Below are 17390 nucleotides of genomic sequence, written 5' to 3'. Positions count from 1 at the left end.
TGACACACATTTAGTTTTTGTTGGTAGTTTTTATTGGAGAATTGTGAAGCAGTTATAAATAAAGTTTGATGAGTTCATCGCTGACTGCAGATGGGGTAAGGACTCCCAGGTCAGTGAAGAGGAGGGTGATGAGGGAGGGAGGTGTGTAATCAATAATTGGATGTTCTTCTGACAGGTTCTTTGCAGTCTTCAAGGTGTCTGCTTTGTACTGTTGAGCCCCAAAATAGATATGTAAGGAAAGCTTCTGAATATAAAATAAGGGGGAGAGAAAGAAAATCTGTACAGTTTTACCTTAAATTTATCTGGCACGTCCTGTTGGTTGAGCGGGTACAGACGTACGAATTTGAAACTCTCTGCCACGACGTAGAAGGGCTTGTTGTGTGCCTTGGAGCACAAAGCCATCTGATAAGTGCCGATCTGCAAGACAAAACACAAAAGTCTATTATTGTATCACAAGCTGTGTCACATTTATCACTTTTAGGGTGAACAGAGTGCAACCCGTGTCACAATTTTAAAATGTCCCATAAAGACAACACATGCGAGCAAACATTAAGTTACGGTTTTAAACAGACTGTATATCGCGGTCTCAAACTCATATATTGAGGTGAATAATTATAAGTCAATTTGGCACTTGAAGTTACTTTTTTGTTAGAGAGGATTTGTGTGTTGTTGAGTGCAATGTTAAGTTCTTTAAAAAGCAAAAAAATGATTTAATACAAAGGCAATATGAGCAGAAAGCACAAACAGGGCTGGCTGTGTTAGAGTTATTTGTTAAGAAAACTATTTTCACTAGCAGTCAAAAACTAATGTGTACACTTATGTCTGCATTTTTTTTGTTTAATACGAACAAAATTATAGCAGAACTGCTACCACGTGTGGTCAGAAAGAAAGTACCAATTTGTTTTTTGGTAGTTCACTGAAAGGCTTCAGTTAAGAGTGAGAAAAACATTTTTTTTTTGCCTTGTTATTCAATATTTGAAATTTAAAAACACAAACAAACAAAACACTACATTTTCAGAAATATCTGTGGGTGTTTTGTTGCTTGTTTGGGGTTTTTTTTGTACTACTCAAACACTAAAGTGGCCCTCCAATGAGATGACAGTGCCAGCAGTGGCCCACTGCTCATTTCAGTTTGATACCCCTGCTCTATATTAAAGATGTAGCTGCCATGATATCACTGAGGCATCATTGGTTAGCGAAGCCCTGTTATGAAGCTGCAAACTAAACATTTCCATTGTCTCCATGTTGGTGTCTTAAAACAAGATATGAAAAGTGAGCAGAGCCACACAGTAAAGCATACCCTGCTTTATCGGGACATTGATGGAGACAATAATTTATAAAATGATCAGAATACAACACAGAGAACCCTGTGCTGTAACCTGACATGCACCACGTTACAAATGTAACTACAGATCACCTTCAACACACTTGGTTTATCATAAAGCGTCATTTATGGCTTGCCTAGACTACAAAATGTTGTGACGTATGGTTTGGAGTTGACGGCACTAATACAAAAACAAGTAAAGAAAAACAGGAGGCCAAGAGAGGCCCAAAGAAGAAGCAATAACCAGCATTTTAACACTGATTTGAATTTGATTCAATTGAAGAGCATCTGAGTTTTTACTGGAACACACCTTATTGATGATCCCACCACTCTCCACAACTCCCTCAGCACCAACGATGACTAGATCCACTTTTTCCAAGACGTATCTGTAAAGAATGACAGAAAATACAAAACTAATGCAAATGACATTGACAAGAGACATGACATTAAAATCAGACGTTATTAACATCTGTATCCACCCCACAGCTGCGTCCAGCACCACCGTTACTGGAACATTGAGTTTCCTCAGGGCTTCTGCCATGTGTTGCCTGAATAATTTTTAAAAAAAAAGGACATTATTGAGCCTGTGTCCTTTCAGAGTAAGACTACAGTACAGTATATAGACTGCTCCCTCACCCAGCTGCATCAGGCTGTGATTCAGTCACATAGACAGAGAATCGTTTCTTCTCAGCTGCAGCTTTTTCCAGCACCCTGAGGACAACTCTGGAGTAGGAGTGAGTCAGGATTTTCTGAGAGAGACAGGGAGAAAAACAAAAATAAAAAAAAATGCATCACTGAACCTTTTCCCTGTACAGAGCAAGAATTAGGTTGTGTTCCATACTTACAGCGCCATCTTTGATAAAGGTGTGACAGAGCTTGGCAACCTTGGTCCTTGACATGGAGATCTTCTCTAAAAATAGTTCTCCTCTCTCCTCCATCACCTTCTTACAGCGAGACAGGTCCTGAAAAGAATAAATGTTAGCATCTGCCTTGGATTAAGATAACGGGTCTGATCATGCAACCTCTTTAAATCTGGCCAATCTCCATAGCAGTTCCAGCAGGACTGCTATTTCTAAGTTCCTTCTAATGGTCTTTTTTTTTTTCTAAAATCTTGCATTTGTGCATCTACAATGTGTGCTAGAACTTCTTTGATTTGGATTCCTTTTTGGGAAGGAGAATGACATTTCAAAACTGCCAAGGACGACAAATAAAAGGCTCAATAAAACATGGTGGAAGCAGCATAACGGGAGGGGTCCCTAGTGAGCTTGGCTTCCAGTGTCCCTAGGTCACAAATTTTTATTAGTGATGTGAAAAACAGAGCTGAATCTATACTGAGGTATGCAGAGCTACAATTTCTGCTTACAGCAAAAAACAGCCACATCCAGCAAAGTCCCACAGTGACCCAAAACACACTCTAAAAGTAGCACTGGAGTTTTTGATGGTCAGGAAATGGAATATCCTGAAGCTGTTGGTTCAATCACGTTATCTTAACCCGATCAAACTGTGTTTCACTCACTGAAGACAAAACAAAATACAGACCCATAAACAAACAGTAACTAAAGACAGATGCAGTAATGGCCTGGCAAATGTCATGAAGGAGGAAACACATTCTTTGGTGATGTCTGTAAGTTCCAGGCTTCAACCAGGCATCGACTGCAAAAAAGTATGAAAAATAGTCACAACTACTTTCATTTGTCAAATTGTGACACCTCCAAACCTAACAGTTTTTTCTTTACTTTGATTATATTTGTTCTCCTGTATGAACCACAATTTTGCTGTAGAATTGCAGTGTCTCTTTTAATAAAGTTCTTTCGAGAACAGTAGCACTTGCACAGCATCCATAAGGTCTGACTCGATAACGTACAACAGATCTGGTAGTGCTCTGATGATTTCACTCAAGTTATTCACGCTTAATCTTGTTCAATGTTTGAATGTCCAACGCCAAACTGTCTTCACTCACCTGGTGCTCCAGAGATGTGAGGCTTATGAAGCGCAAGAAGAGCTCCCCTCCCGAGGAGACAGCCACAGAGGAGTCCACTCCTGTAAGGCAGTCTGTGGCTGACGTCAGGCTCTCCCTCAGGCCCAGGATTGTTTCACCTGAAGGGGGAGAGACAGCTTTGTCATCCTAGTAGTTCCTTACAGTGCTCTTTGATTGATTGATTGATTGATTGATTGATTGGTAATTTATTTCAACATGTGAACAATATACAAGTACATTTAGAAAAGAAATAAGAGAGAAAAAAAATACTATACAAATTACATACAAAAATCTGTGAAATCTTTATTTCATTTATGGTAGAAAAATAATAATTCTTATTAAAACTGTACTTGACATGTGGGCTTCAGTAACTTTTTAAAGCACTCTAGATGCTGTTTTCAGATCTTGGCCCACATGATTATCGCAGAGAAACGACAAAAAACACTATTTACAAATTGAGAAAACACAAAAAGGCTAAATTTCACGTCTTCTTCTCCACATCCAAGCGAGAATAAGAAAAGCCGAGAGGTGTCTATATTAACACCAAGGGCTTAACACTAACCTTTATCTCTCTTTAGGAATTCAAGCAAAGTGCGGATAGCAGCAACAGCAGAGGCCATGTCCGGGTCTTTCTTCATCTGATCCCTGAAATACTCCACCAACTCTGTCCCAGAGATAGAGGCACAGAGATATCCAGTTAATATTTCTAACACAAAAAGCAGAAAATTATTTTAAAAATAGAGTAATTTACCTTCGTTGTTCATCCTGAAAGCAACAACAGCGCCTAAAAGATAACCACAGAAGATTTCTACAGGTTTCAGTCAGTGCGCTCTTTCTAACACATGCCAGAGCGGCTGACTCCGCTCACTGTCTCTTTCTTTCAAACGAAAATATTCACAGCGCTTGAAATATTGTTTTAAGTCAGCCCCACTCTGAATGGCAGCAAAACCCCGCTGAACTCTGTCTAAAAGTTGCTCCTGTCACTATTTCCAACTTACACACCATTAGCTCATCCTGCAGAAGGCAGGTTGACGTGTCGCAGAGTAATGACGTAGACAAAAACGTCTCCCAGACGCCGTGCCGTTCACGTGAAGTTGGAAATGTGACTTTAATTCGTTCATGTGTTTTTTTTCTGTTTTCGTTTGTTTGTTTTTATAAACCACAAAATAACAGCAAAGATTGTAAAATAGTAACATAGTAATGCAGAATCTCCACAAAGTGAGTGAAATGACCATAAAGCAACAACAGAGAGATAGAATTGTCTATTAAAACCTCAAAGATATTCACTTACCTATAACGAGAGACAACCGGACCATACGAGAGTCAGAGACAAAACAACTGGTGAGGAACCATTTGAACTTTTTATTGGTGTCAGGTCCATCCATGTTAATGAACAGTACAGCACAGACATTTAATAAGTTGCTTATTCCATTCTGTAATGTAACTTAAAGGACATATAAGTGTTTCTTAGTGTGCTCTGGGCACAGTGGGTATAAAGAGGTACAAGAGCATAAAACAACGTTTATTATGAAATTATTATGAAATATGTCTTCATACCAGCAGTTATGATATAATGAAATTTATAATAATGATGTACCTTAATTGAACTACACAGCAATATTACGGGCCATTTATGAAATTAAGTATACTGCTTACACAGGGTGAAGTGTCAACACATACTTTATTGTTCCATAATCCAGCTTCCAGTTAATCTCGATACCTTTCACAGCCACAAATATAGCTAAACTGGTCCCAAACCTTTAACCTGTACCACAGTATATGAACTAAAAATGTAAACACCAACGCACATAGCAAGAAAATACATATTTTAAAATGTTAATGAATTAAATTAAACTTGCTAATTAATGTCAATAATGATTTTTAGTGGGCTAACTTGATTCCAATAGCTTGTAAGCACATGAAGGAAAAGCCAAAGATTAAATGCTAAAAGTTAAAGAAGGAAGAATGTTATACAGAGTTCGTGGAGGAGCTGAAGTATGTGAAGGAAGAGACTATTAAAGAAAAAGTGGAATAGTCAGGGAAATGAAGAACACAGACAGGAGTACTGGGAGGCTAGGTGTATGGCAAAAAGAGATGTGTCAAAGGCAAAGGCTAAAAGCTCATTGTGAGGCTGGACACTAACAGCCTCACAATGAGCTAAGGATAAGGGAACTTGTGAGGATAAGGGAACTTGTGAGGATAAGGGAACTTGTGAGGATAAGGGAACTTGTGAGGATAAGGGAACTTGTGAGGATAAGGGAACTTGTGAGGATAAGGGAACTTGTGAGAGAGACTGAGCTGGAAAGGATGTGCAGCAGTGATTTGTCACATAGTAGGAAAGATGTGTTAACAAGTGATGAGAGTATGGTGAGAAGATAAAAAGGAGTACTTTGAGGAGCTGATGAATGAAAAAATAATAATAGAGAGGGCGATGGATGGGAAAATGATATCAGGAAGTCCAGAGGATTAGTAAGGAGGAAATGAGGACAGTGAGGACAGTGAAAAGGGAGTTTGTCCAGATTTAATTCCAGAAACAAACAATGCACATTTACTGACAGTGGGTATAACAGACAGTTTGCTGGGAATAATACAAAACATTTTTATACAAAATCTGAACAAGTTTAAAGTGTTTTAATTCCAGAAAATCTCAGGTTTTAAACATCTATCACAATGGGCAGTGCACAAGAGAGGTGACGAAAAGAGTGGCGACACAGTTGAAGATTCACCCCTGTTTGGTGTGATTAAGAGGGGCAGGATTAGAAATGAGAACATCAGAGGGACAGCTCAGGAGTTTGGAGACAAAGTTCAAGAGGAAAGCCTGGGGTGGTTTGGAAGTGTGTAAATAGGGCATAATGTATATATTAGACAAAGAACGTTAAATATGGAGCTGCCAGGCAGGAGTAATAGAGAAAGATCGCACAGAGTCGCACAGAAAGAAGACATGCTGAGGCCTGGTGTGACTGGAGAGGATGCCAGGGATAGGATGTGATAGAGGTAGCCCAATACACTTTAATGACTCCTAAAATGAAAATAGAAGAAGACTTGTTTTTGCTGTTATTATTATTATTATTTATTTATTTTTGATCATTATAAAACTTAAAACTGAAAAAAAAAGTTTGATAGTAAGTCTTTGTCCATTTCTTCAGGCCAAGCCCATTCTGCAGTTTTGAATTACACCTGCAGAGGGCCACATGGTTCTTTTCTAACAACCACTAACTTTATCATTAATTATGGTTTTTCTCCGTTTGCTTTGGCACAAACTTCACACCAGAAACATCATTCTCACTTCTTAGTGCAGTTCTAAAATCAGTAACACATTTCCCCTACCACACTAGCCTGTCTGAGTATTTTTATACACACTGCTATTATTTCTACACATACTAAACTACATACACTTCTAGAGATATTTGTTATGGTGTTGATGCACTTCTCACAATGACATTTTACAACTTATGAAAACAGTTTATGTTTCTTAGTCAGAACCTTAGGTCTGTCACTTTCCTGAATACTGTCCAGCACTGCATTAGTGTTTACAATCAAGTTATTTCAAATTGTTTTCAAATATGTAAAAATGAGCAAATACAGTCACACACTCTTGGTGTTAGCAGTGAAATTGTCCTTCGGGTGAAAGCACGTTCTAAGAAGAAGTTTAGTTGAAACACACAGAAATACATACAGTCCTTTGTCCTTTTGGCACGGGTAATTACATGCATATACTATACATAAAGATCCAACGGCCACTTTATTAGTTGCATCTTACTAATCTCAGCTTGGACTGCCTTTTGTCTTCAGAACAGGCTTTAATTCTGTGTGTTATAGACTCAACAAAGTGCTGGAAACATTCATCAGCAATTTGAGTTTCCTGTTCTTAGCTGACAGGAGTTGCACCTGGTGTGGTCTTCTGCTGTCGTCAAGTCAAGTCAAGTCAGCTTTATTGTCACTTCAACCATATACAGTTAGTACACAGTGAAGTGAAACAACGTTCCTCCAGGACCAAGCTGCTACATGCAACATAAATTTACAACATAAATTAACAGAAAACACTAAACTAGCTAACTAAGAGGCCTAGTTAGCTGGCTAGCGGAGACAAGACAGACTGACCTAACATAAATTACAACATAAATTAACAAAAACTAACTATCTAACTATCTAAGGAAGACTTTTTCTTTTTGGTTAACAGACAGCAGACAACAAAGTGCACGTGCAAATGTGCAAACAAGAGCAGCAAGTGACAGTGTGACAAAAAAACACAACGTAACATAATAATAAGGTTTTGTGATGATGAGTTGAGGTAGTGGAGGAACAGTAAACATTCCTTAGTGTAGCAGCAAAAATTAGGAAGTAAAGAAGTTAGTGCAAAAAGTCCAGTAATAATATTGTGCAAAAGAGCATTTACAGGTTGGTGTGTACGATAGATTGGTGGTGTAGGTCAGTGTGTTTGCGCTTGTGTTGATTAGTCAGTCCAGTCTCAATGTTTTGAGGTAGTTGAGTTAAGCTGAGTGATAATGTGTGTGTGTGTGTGTGTGTGTGTGTGTGTGTGTGTGTGCGTGCGTGCGTGCGTGCGTGCGTGCGTGCGTGCGTGCGCGTTTATCAGTCCAGTCCCTTTTTGCTGAGGAGACGGATGGCTTGTGGAAAAAAGCTGTTGCACAGTCTGGATGTGTGTGCCCGAATGCTTCGGTACCTTTTTCCAGATGGCAGGAGTGTGAAGAGTGTGTGAGAGGGGTTGCTGATGTCATGATTAAGTGACATCAAAGACATGCAAAACAAATCCAAATAGACTCCACAGAGACACAATATAACTATAAAGAGATTTAAAATCTGTGACAGAAAGAGATGAAACCAAGGACAGAACAGAAGACACAAAATGACAACATGAGGCAAGCAGAAAAGAACACAAAGCTCCTGAGACATGCTCAAAATGACTGACGGATACAAAACAAGGCCAAAAGACACATAATGACTCCAAAGAAATGTCAGATGTTTGAAGGAGATGCACAGTGACAAATAGAGACATGGGACAGAACCTGCCAGAATGAAAGTGGTGTAATTTTGCTGTTGTTTTTCAGTCTTGTGTTAAGACGTGGGGGACATTTATACTCTTACTCGAGGCCAGTCTATGCAAAGTACTAAAAAACAATAATGAATCAAACAGAGTAAAAATATGAAATCTTCTTCGTCCTTTCCTCGCACACTCTCTAGTTTTAGCGTCAAGTTTTCTGGCTGGAGTGAAGTAGAGAACATCAGGCAGCTTGCAGCCTCTTTGTTCTCCTCCTGGCTCAGCAGGGAGACGGCTCTTCTGAGTGCAGCTGCAGCCTTCCGCCCCCCCCTCCTCTCGCTGCTCTATCAACCCGCGCAGGCGCAATTGGCTCCTCTGTGCGCTCTACTGTTTGCATTGTGTCTGAGCTGCCGGCGAGCTTTAAAAATATTATACCCACCGCGGCAATGTCGGGCAGGTCGGTCCGAGCTGAAACCCGGAGCAGGGCGAAAGATGACATCAAGAGGGTTATGGCCGCTATTGAGAAAGTACGAAAATGGTAAGAGGAAAAGTAGAAAAAAAAGCAGGGTTCGTTATCTATCACGAGAAAGGCTTGCTTGTTGGGGGAGGAGAGGGAAGGAGCGAGACAGAGCGAGGGATGAAATTGAAAGAAAAGGACATTTTCTGAAGTGGATTTCACGGCAGATGTACTTGCAGCTCAGGTGCACCGGGGCGCACTAGTGCGGTGCACCACCCCGTCCATCGGCGGGCTAGCACGTTTAGACTACATGTAGCCGGCGTATTTTTCCACTGATTTTAACGGCAAGGGTTGAACCCAGAAGCCATATTTCGATGCAGTCACATGAAGCCATTGCTGCCCGCTGTTGAGCTCGTAGCACAGGCGGCGGTTTTTAGGATCGAAACGTCTAATAAGTCCGGACTTGGAAACAATTTGACGACGGCGCTCTTGAGTCGGAGCAGTTTAGTCCGTCTGGAGTTTTAAATTAAGCGCTTTGAGTCGCCCTTTAGGTCTGATAGAGACTGAGGCACGGTGGGGGTTGGGAGAGGGAAGTAGGCTACTGTAGTGCATGGCTGAACACGTAGTGACTCAGTCTTAACGTTTAACACAAGAAAAAAGCCTTTTATACACATTTGAAGGCTCCGATACGCCGATTTTTGTTATGATAGTATACACAATTTAGGTGTGAAAGCTTACTTAATGGCCAAATTTATTTATTTATTTTAAAAATAATTTATATACATACATTATATGTAATTCCCAGGTCGGCGTAGAGTTTTCGTGGTTTAATAATGTCCCTGATGTAACTAATATTGTGAAATTAAACTTAAATATGACTTAGGGCAGGGAAACTCATTTTAGTTAATACAGACCGGTTTGAGATATATATATATATACATATATACACACATATATATATATATACACACACACACACACACACACACACACACACATACATATATATATATATATATATATATACATATATATACACATATACACACACACACACACATATGTTCATTTGTGAAAAAATCCAAATTGTGTCCCTCGCGTGTTTGTAGCGCTTCACTTTGGCATAATCACTTTGGTATAATTTTACAACTTTTAAATTGACCAGAATTTAAGTTTCAGTACCTAAAATCACAACAAGATGTTAAAAATCGGAAGGTCAAACTGAAGAATCAGAATTGAAGTATTTTTAAGTAATCGGCATTGAGTTATTTTTGAAAGAGTCAATAAAAACATCTTACTGGTTGTTAGTTTAGAGGAAAAGAAGAGCCAGTAAGATGTTTACCCCTCTCACTTTATAATTACCCAAGATTATTGGGTTACTGGTCGGATTACAGAGAATACTGACCTCTCCTTCGATTGATTAATCAGTAATGGATCCATAGAAAATGATTCAACAGACCACATTTCTCCCATATTAGCTTATTGCTAATATGAGTTCCCTGTTAAATTCATAATTGAACTGAAAATCGTTCTCCCCACACAGAAGATATTCAGGCTCGGTCATTTCTGAAAGACCTCCCTGAACCTTATTATCCTACCACAGCACTTCACTCTCAGGCTGCTGGTTTATTTGTGGTTCCTAGAATTTTAGACAGTAGAATTCAGAGGCTTCAGTTTCCATAAGTTCTCTCTCCTTTTAAGATTTTAAAGTTCAAAACCTTTCTTTTTTCTTTAAAATTTCTATTTAGGACTGGATCAGGTGACCCTGAACCATCCCTTAGTTATGCTGCAGTTGGCTTAGGCTGCTGGGGGCTTCCCGTGATGCACTGAGTGTTTCTTCAACATTCGTCTCTTTTTACTTTCTGTGTGTTTATACAGCCCGACTGTATTCAGTCATTAGGGAATATTCAACTCTGGTTCTTTCTCCCATAGTATGTCTTTTGTCATCTCTCTCTCTCTATGCTCTTCACTTTCAACCCCAAGCGGTCAAGGCGGACGGCCGTCCCTCCCTGAGCCTGGCACTGCTGGAGGTTTCTTCCTATTAAGAGAGTTTTTCCTTCTACTGTAACCAAGTGTTTGTTCATAAGCGATTGTCTGATTGTTGGAGTTTCTAATATTGTAGCATCTTTACTATACAGTACAAAGTGCCTTAGGTGACTGATGTTGTGAATTGGTCTTAAATCTCTTAGAGTTTTTTGAGTTTTTTTCTTTCTTTTCATCCCCCCCCCCCCCCTCAAAACTACAACTAAAATGTAAAGTTTCTCAGCATTAATTAAAATAATAATGAACTAATTTACTGTTTCATTAATTTTCAAAGCCATTTTTAAAAGGCACCAATAATCCTGGTATCAACTTCACAACTCTTATTTATAGTACTTTTTTGTGCCTATTTTTAGAGCCTAACTTATTGCTTCATCGCTTGTTTTGTCAGATCAACAATCCCAAAGTATTAATTTCAATAGTATGAGGAGGAGAATACTGGCAAAGTATCTGATCTGAGAGGCTGAAAGTTACAGCGAGTAATGTGAGCTGATAAAAGGCAGTAAAAAATCAAGGTTGTGATTATTATTTATTTATTTTTTACCCCTTTGCATTTTAAAGACCAGAGAAATGAGTAACTGAGAATACGAGTGTTCAGCATACGAGTGACTAAGCAAACCAATCGCAAGCTTTAACCTTTGGTGTTCAAAATGTCAGGTAACATAGGATTTCTTATTTTGTAGCTTCAGGTTACTATCAGAAATGTTTAAGACATTCAAATATTCACTGGAGAATGGTAAATGGCCTGTATTTATATAGCGCTTTTACTAGTCCCTAAGGACCCCAAAGCGCTTTACATATCCAGTCATCCACCCATTCACACACACATTCACACACTGGCGATAGCAAGCTACATTGTAGCCACAGCCACCCTGGGGCGCACTGACAGAGGCGAGGCTGCTGGACACTGGCGCCACCGGGCCCTCTGACCACCACCAGTAGGCAACGGGTGAAGTGTCTTGCCCAAGGACACAACGACCGAGACTGTCCAAGCCGGGGCTCGAACCGGCAACCTTCCGATTACAAGGCGAACTCCCAACTCTTGAGCCACGATCGCCCAAGGATCATTTTTACTTAATTGAAACAGTGGTACCTTACCAACAACAGTTGGTACACTCTGTACTCTAAGAACATAACTGCTATACTAATCCAATACTTTTTTTTTTTTTTAATTGTATTTTACATTCCTATAGCATCATTTATAGAGTGGCTACAGTTATATCTACACTGCTTTCACACTGGCCCAGAGCCCTTGAGTCAGTTTGGTTTTTCTGTGCCTTACAGGGAGAAGAAATGGGTGACTGTTGGAGACACGTCCCTTCGCATCTACAAGTGGGTGCCAGTTACAGAGCCCAAATCAGATGATGTGAGTTCATTATCATCACCACCACCATCATCAAAATCATCAAAAGCTGTATACTGATTTATCCAAGCTCCGGGCTGTGTTTGTTCATCTTCCTGTCACTTTATTGCATGTTGGAACCAGTTTTACTAACTAACATTGCGCGTATTCTCCTGCTTCAGAAGAACAAGAACAAGAAGAAGGGCAAAGACGAGAAATATGGCTCAGAAGTGACGACTCCAGAGAACAGCTCTTCTCCAGGGATGATGGACATGCATGGTGGGTGTTTATGCCCTGCTCCAAAAGCCTATCATCTGATATTCTGTCATAAACTGTGGAGTCTCCCCACAGCCACTACAATCCAAAATATAAAATGTATTTATAGTTGTATGATACAGCTTCACTTTACAGAAAATGGCAAAAAAAAGGAGAAAAGTAAGTGAAGCTGTAGGACTTCCAGGCAAGCTTGGGAAAGTGAGATAATGTATTCCAGGCATTTTTGGAAGGAAGTTCTTCCATTGGCTGAAACATTCCAGTAACCATACTTGCGTGAGTAACAACAGGCAAACCTTTATCCAGTCTTTGGTCTGAACACGCCACCTATCATCTCAAGGCAAAAAAACAGAAAACAAAAAGAAAACCAGGCAGGCCCTGTGCTTTTTTTTTAATCAAAGGTTTCTAAACTGGAGGAAATGGTGGATTTGTTAGTGACTACTTTTGAGTAACACATTAAGTTGATTTGTTTTTGCAGTGAGCATTCCCTGCAAAACCTACAGTGTGTGTGTTCATGCTAATGAAGAAGCATGTCACCCAGTGTGTCTGTGTGGCTCATTGATGTGTTTTTAATAGTTTTATGGGGTTTTTTTTCCAAAGACAGCAGTGGTGCTATGACACAATAATTAGCTAGATTTTATCACAGAGATTACACCCTGATAATGATAAGCGGAAGAGAATGGATGGATTTTTTTTCTTGCCTTTTTAAAGTTCCCTGTTTTTCCTTTGCATATTGTTTTTTCTTCTGTTGCATTATCATGGCGTGAAAATTGACAGCGTAGACCCTTTAATACTCTTTGGAGTCATTCATTTAATTTTTTTTGATTATGAATCAAGTATTTATAAAAAAAAATATGAGCATGACACTTAATGCTGCAAACCAAAATCTGTTTGCCTTTAAAGTGACTGTGCAATACTTTCAATTTGTGTCTTTGCTAGATGACAACAGCAACCAGAGCTCCATCGCTGACTCGTCCCCAGTGAAACAGGAAAACAGTTGTAGCACCAGCCCTGCCCCAGAGCCCACCTCCACATCACACCGTGACAATGGTGAAGCCAAGACTGACCAGAGCCCAGACAGCAAGAGGGGTTAGGCACTTGCAAACACACTTCCAAATAAACAGACAGACACACATACTTTAAATGACAGTCTTATCCAAAGCTCCTCTAGCAGGTGGTGGAGTTGCATTGTCAGATGGGTGAGGAGCCCCTTCCTGTTTTTGTTTTTATCCTCAGAACAAATAGCATCACACTGTGAGAAGATTAAAATGACTGCTTCTACATAGTCAAACACTCATACGGGGACCACAGACACAGTGCAGCTGCCGTGCCGTTCCCCCCGGGACTTTAACCGTCAACCATCTTTTACCGCCACCCTCAATTCATCTTAATGCCAAAACCCCCTCTCATACATTCACATTCTAACTTACATATTATATTTTTGCATATCTCAATGTACTCCTCACAGCAGCAGTCTTGTGGGGGATTGAACCTGGAAATATTGCACCACGAATTTGAACTGAGTGCACAATAAGCAAAGATTAAACATGTTATACTTTTCAAAGAATAGTGTAATACATTCACCATTCAATTATGGACCACAGAAGTAAAAACATTACAAGAAATAAATCCTAGAATGAGGTAAACAGGCCAATGAGTGTGTCAGTGTGCGTCTATAGTCTTGCAACCATAACATTAATCAAACCAATTGTTTCTGAATTGATCATAAATAAGCTTCAAGAAAAAATGCCAAACACACTGAAAAGAATTGGTGTAACTCCAAAAGTGAAAACTGTAGATAAATTTGAGGGTGTTTTTGGCAGTTCATCTCTGTGACCACACTGTCATTAAAGTATAAAGTATAAGACAATTCAACAGGTATGTGTGCTCTTGTGCTGATCTATCATTGTCTTAACAATCTCCAGGTAAGAGCATCCCTTCATCAGAGACCTCAGAGAGAGCACAAAGTGCCAAGAGAGACAGCCTGTCCTCAGGGGAGAAGGACTCTTCAGACAGCAAAGCCACTCAGGTATGAACACATCTGTCTATAAAATTTGAATCGGTGTCATATGATCTGCTGTTGTAACCCCTAGAGGGAGCAGCTGAAAGAAGAAGAAAGTACATCCACTTTACTTCGCTTCTCAGACCCAGAAGATATCCTTTATATACAGTCTATCATATTACTATTTATTAGTCCAGAAAAATCCTCAATATTTTCTTTTCTTCTTGCCTGTAGGACCTAGAGGATGAAGCCCCGCCCAGCAAGAAAAGCAAACTGGAGTCCTCATCTCAGGACTTTGAGGAGAGTTAAATGTTTGGGGCTGAGTCATTACTCTTCTTCAGCCTCCTGTCTCTTTCCCTTTGTCCTTCCTCCATTAACTCTAGATAATTTAGGGCTAATGGACATACTGGCTCTCCTCTCACTCCTGTTTTTCTTCCCTCACCTTCTCCTCTCTACCTAAACTAAAAGGGATAATGGACGTCTCCCACCCTTCCTCTCTCACTTTCACCCTAATGGCTGCTTCCCCTCCAGTTTGTCATCTTTGCCCCTGACACTCCCCTGTCACAGAGGGAGAATGGATATTACCTCTGTTCACTGGTCCCCCTCCGTGCTTCCTTCCAGTCCTCCACACTTTTCACTAATGCCAAGAGACACGCCGAACCTGGGCTGCAACCCCCTCTGTGAACAGGGGCAGCGCTGTCAGCCAAGCCACCACCAGGCCAGATGACAAACACTGACCTGCTTCTGTGACTAAAAGAGTTAACACTGGGATTAGGATGAGGTCAATCGCAGACACTGCTCTGAGACCATTTTTTAAACGTTTCACTGCTAAGGGTTTAGCTCAGGATAACTGAAGAGGCTAGCCTGGTCTCAGATCAGCGGCTGCGGGGGGAACCTCCACCCTAGGACCACGTCACTTCAATCCTCCCGATGCGCCTCCTGTTAGACTAATGTTCTATATTTGTTTAGGAAGTGTTTAGGGTTTTTTTCTCAGGAGGGTCAATGCACTGTTATGGTATGTCACAATCGATCACAGATAGATTTGCTGCTGTAGTGGATGTCTTTTTTCTCTATCCATGAAAAGTTCACCATTGACATATGTTTTTGTTTTTTTTGCTTTCAAAGAGAGTTTGTTTATGGTTCGTAGAGGAAGAATATGACAACGGTACTGGTTGAGATACACTCTTGGTTAAGTAGTAAAAACAGGCATAGCTAGCGTAGGTCCTGGAGGTGTGCCTTGAGTTGCTATGATTAAATACACGTTTTAGGTCAAGCAGGTTTTGAATTACAATTTTGGTGCCATGTTTTGTTTTGTTTTTTGCCTTACAATTATCACTAAATAGTTTTAGCCGATATTTATTTTTTACCTACAACTGTTTTTCATTTAAAAAGAATAGATGAACATTTTGGGAAATATTTGCTTTCTTGCAGAGAGTCAAACAAAAAATATGGCATTGTCACAGCCAGGCATTAGTTAGCTTAGCTTGGTATAAAAGCTGGAAAAGGGAAATGGCTGGCCTGGGTTGGTCTAAAATCAGTCAAATAAGAACTAGGAACACCTGTAATGTTGCAGCAACACACAAATCCACCAGGTTAAATTTCCTTGATGGGTGTCGCCCAAAGTAGGACGGGACAGGAAGTGGCAGAGGGAGAAGCTAGCCTAGCAGAAATAGTATTTGATTTTGGTTATTTTACTTTTGTGAATTTTTCTCTAGGGGGTCACAGCTTCTGTCAAAGACAGTCTGGCGCATAACTCCCTGTGAATGACACGACTTAAGTTTTAGATTTGTTTTTTTTTGTTGTTGTTTTTGTCCAAAAGCTTTGGAGATGTTAGTAGGTGAAACTAGCTTACATGTTAACATGCTATTTATTATTTATTTACAATTATTATTTTTACTTTTATACTAGAATGAGACGAAGAAAGAGACGAAGTCCCTCATTACTTCTTGGCACATAAGAAAGTGTCTAACTGTCTCCTGCCATGTAATCGCGTTATATCGCATTATCATAAAACTCTCTGCAAGGAAGCAAATTGGCGTGTTATTCCTTTACACAGTTGGAGACTGGAATTTGAACACTACCCAGAAGTTAATTTAGTTTTGTCTTGTGAAAATGTTGCAATTTGTAAACTTCAGTCAGAACACCAGTTGTTGGTCTTTGTCTACTTCAGGTGTTTGTTTGTTTTTCTTTTAGCACCTTTAAGTAGAAATTGACCAATTTCCTGGACCGGTTTTCCCACCTGCTCCACCATTTAATCACTTCTCCTCTGTGTAAGTCTTCTGTGTATCACTACTTCTCTATGACCTACTAAAGTCTTTTAGCTCAAACATTGGTTCTAATCCTCCTTCAAGGTGCTGTCTGTTGGCTGAATCCATACACATGTGGCATCAAGCTCTTGGTTTTGTGCAAAGTTGTGCAATTTACTTGAACTTTGTTGTGTGGATTCAGGCCTGTGACCTCTAATGTACAACCTCACACATCTAAGATTTACTTTCATTAATTGAGATTTCCTTGTCAATTTGGATTGAAATGAATTGACTCACCACAAATCAATGATTTCATAACATAACAGGGGCTTTATGATGCAGAATTACTTGATCAGATTTCAGCAAATCAGCATTCACATGGATGGAGAGAAAAGAAATTTAAAAAAAAAATGTCTTGGTATAGAGGACGGATTAGCATATACCTCATTCCCAGTCCAGCAGCGCTGGAACTTAAAATGCTATTGTATTGACATTAACAGTTATAAACAGCATTATGTACACTCAGTTTAAGAAAAAAAATCTCACTTATGTTGTAGCTTTCATCTGATCGAGCCAATTGCTTATAGTTTGCTCATAACTGTAAAAAAAGAAAAATGGAAAAAAAGAGCTGTGAGATATAAGATCTTGTATGTTTTGGGGTTTTTTTTTTTTCTTGGGACCATATTGTTTTTCTTTAGATCTTGTACAGATTTATGGTTTGGTTTGACTTAT

General features: G+C 39.6%; 2 protein-coding genes across 2 annotated transcripts; one reads left to right on the top strand and one right to left on the bottom strand.

Annotated features, from left to right (window-relative positions):
* Positions 1–7: 7 nt before the first annotated feature.
* On the bottom strand, positions 8–4323 carry eif2b1 (eukaryotic translation initiation factor 2B, subunit 1 alpha). Its single transcript, XM_085358532.1, has 9 exons — positions 4054–4323; positions 3865–3966; positions 3285–3421; positions 2170–2286; positions 1961–2073; positions 1804–1872; positions 1635–1710; positions 292–417; positions 8–208 (listed from the first exon to the last, which is right to left on the bottom strand). The coding sequence occupies exons 1-9, from the start codon at positions 4064–4066 to the stop codon at positions 53–55; spliced, it is 909 nt and encodes a 302-aa protein (XP_085214658.1). The 5' UTR covers positions 4067–4323; the 3' UTR covers positions 8–52.
* Positions 4324–8675: 4352 nt separating this feature from the next.
* On the top strand, positions 8676–15343 carry bcl7a (BAF chromatin remodeling complex subunit BCL7A). The gene is made up of 6 exons (XM_085358530.1): positions 8676–8836; positions 12080–12161; positions 12320–12416; positions 13350–13499; positions 14336–14439; positions 14647–15343. The coding sequence occupies exons 1-6, from the start codon at positions 8745–8747 to the stop codon at positions 14719–14721; spliced, it is 600 nt and encodes a 199-aa protein (XP_085214656.1). The 5' UTR covers positions 8676–8744; the 3' UTR covers positions 14722–15343.
* The last annotated feature ends 2047 nt before the right edge of the window (positions 15344–17390 follow it).

The sequence above is a fragment of the Diplotaxodon limnothrissa genome, linkage group LG7 (genome assembly GCF_057381915.1).
Source record: "Diplotaxodon limnothrissa isolate DT_005_m linkage group LG7, D_limnothrissa_male_GT1.1, whole genome shotgun sequence".
Lineage (NCBI taxonomy): Eukaryota > Metazoa > Chordata > Actinopteri > Cichliformes > Cichlidae > Diplotaxodon > Diplotaxodon limnothrissa.
Note: the sequence above shows the minus strand (reverse complement) of the source record. Positions and strands in the feature narration are given on the sequence as shown.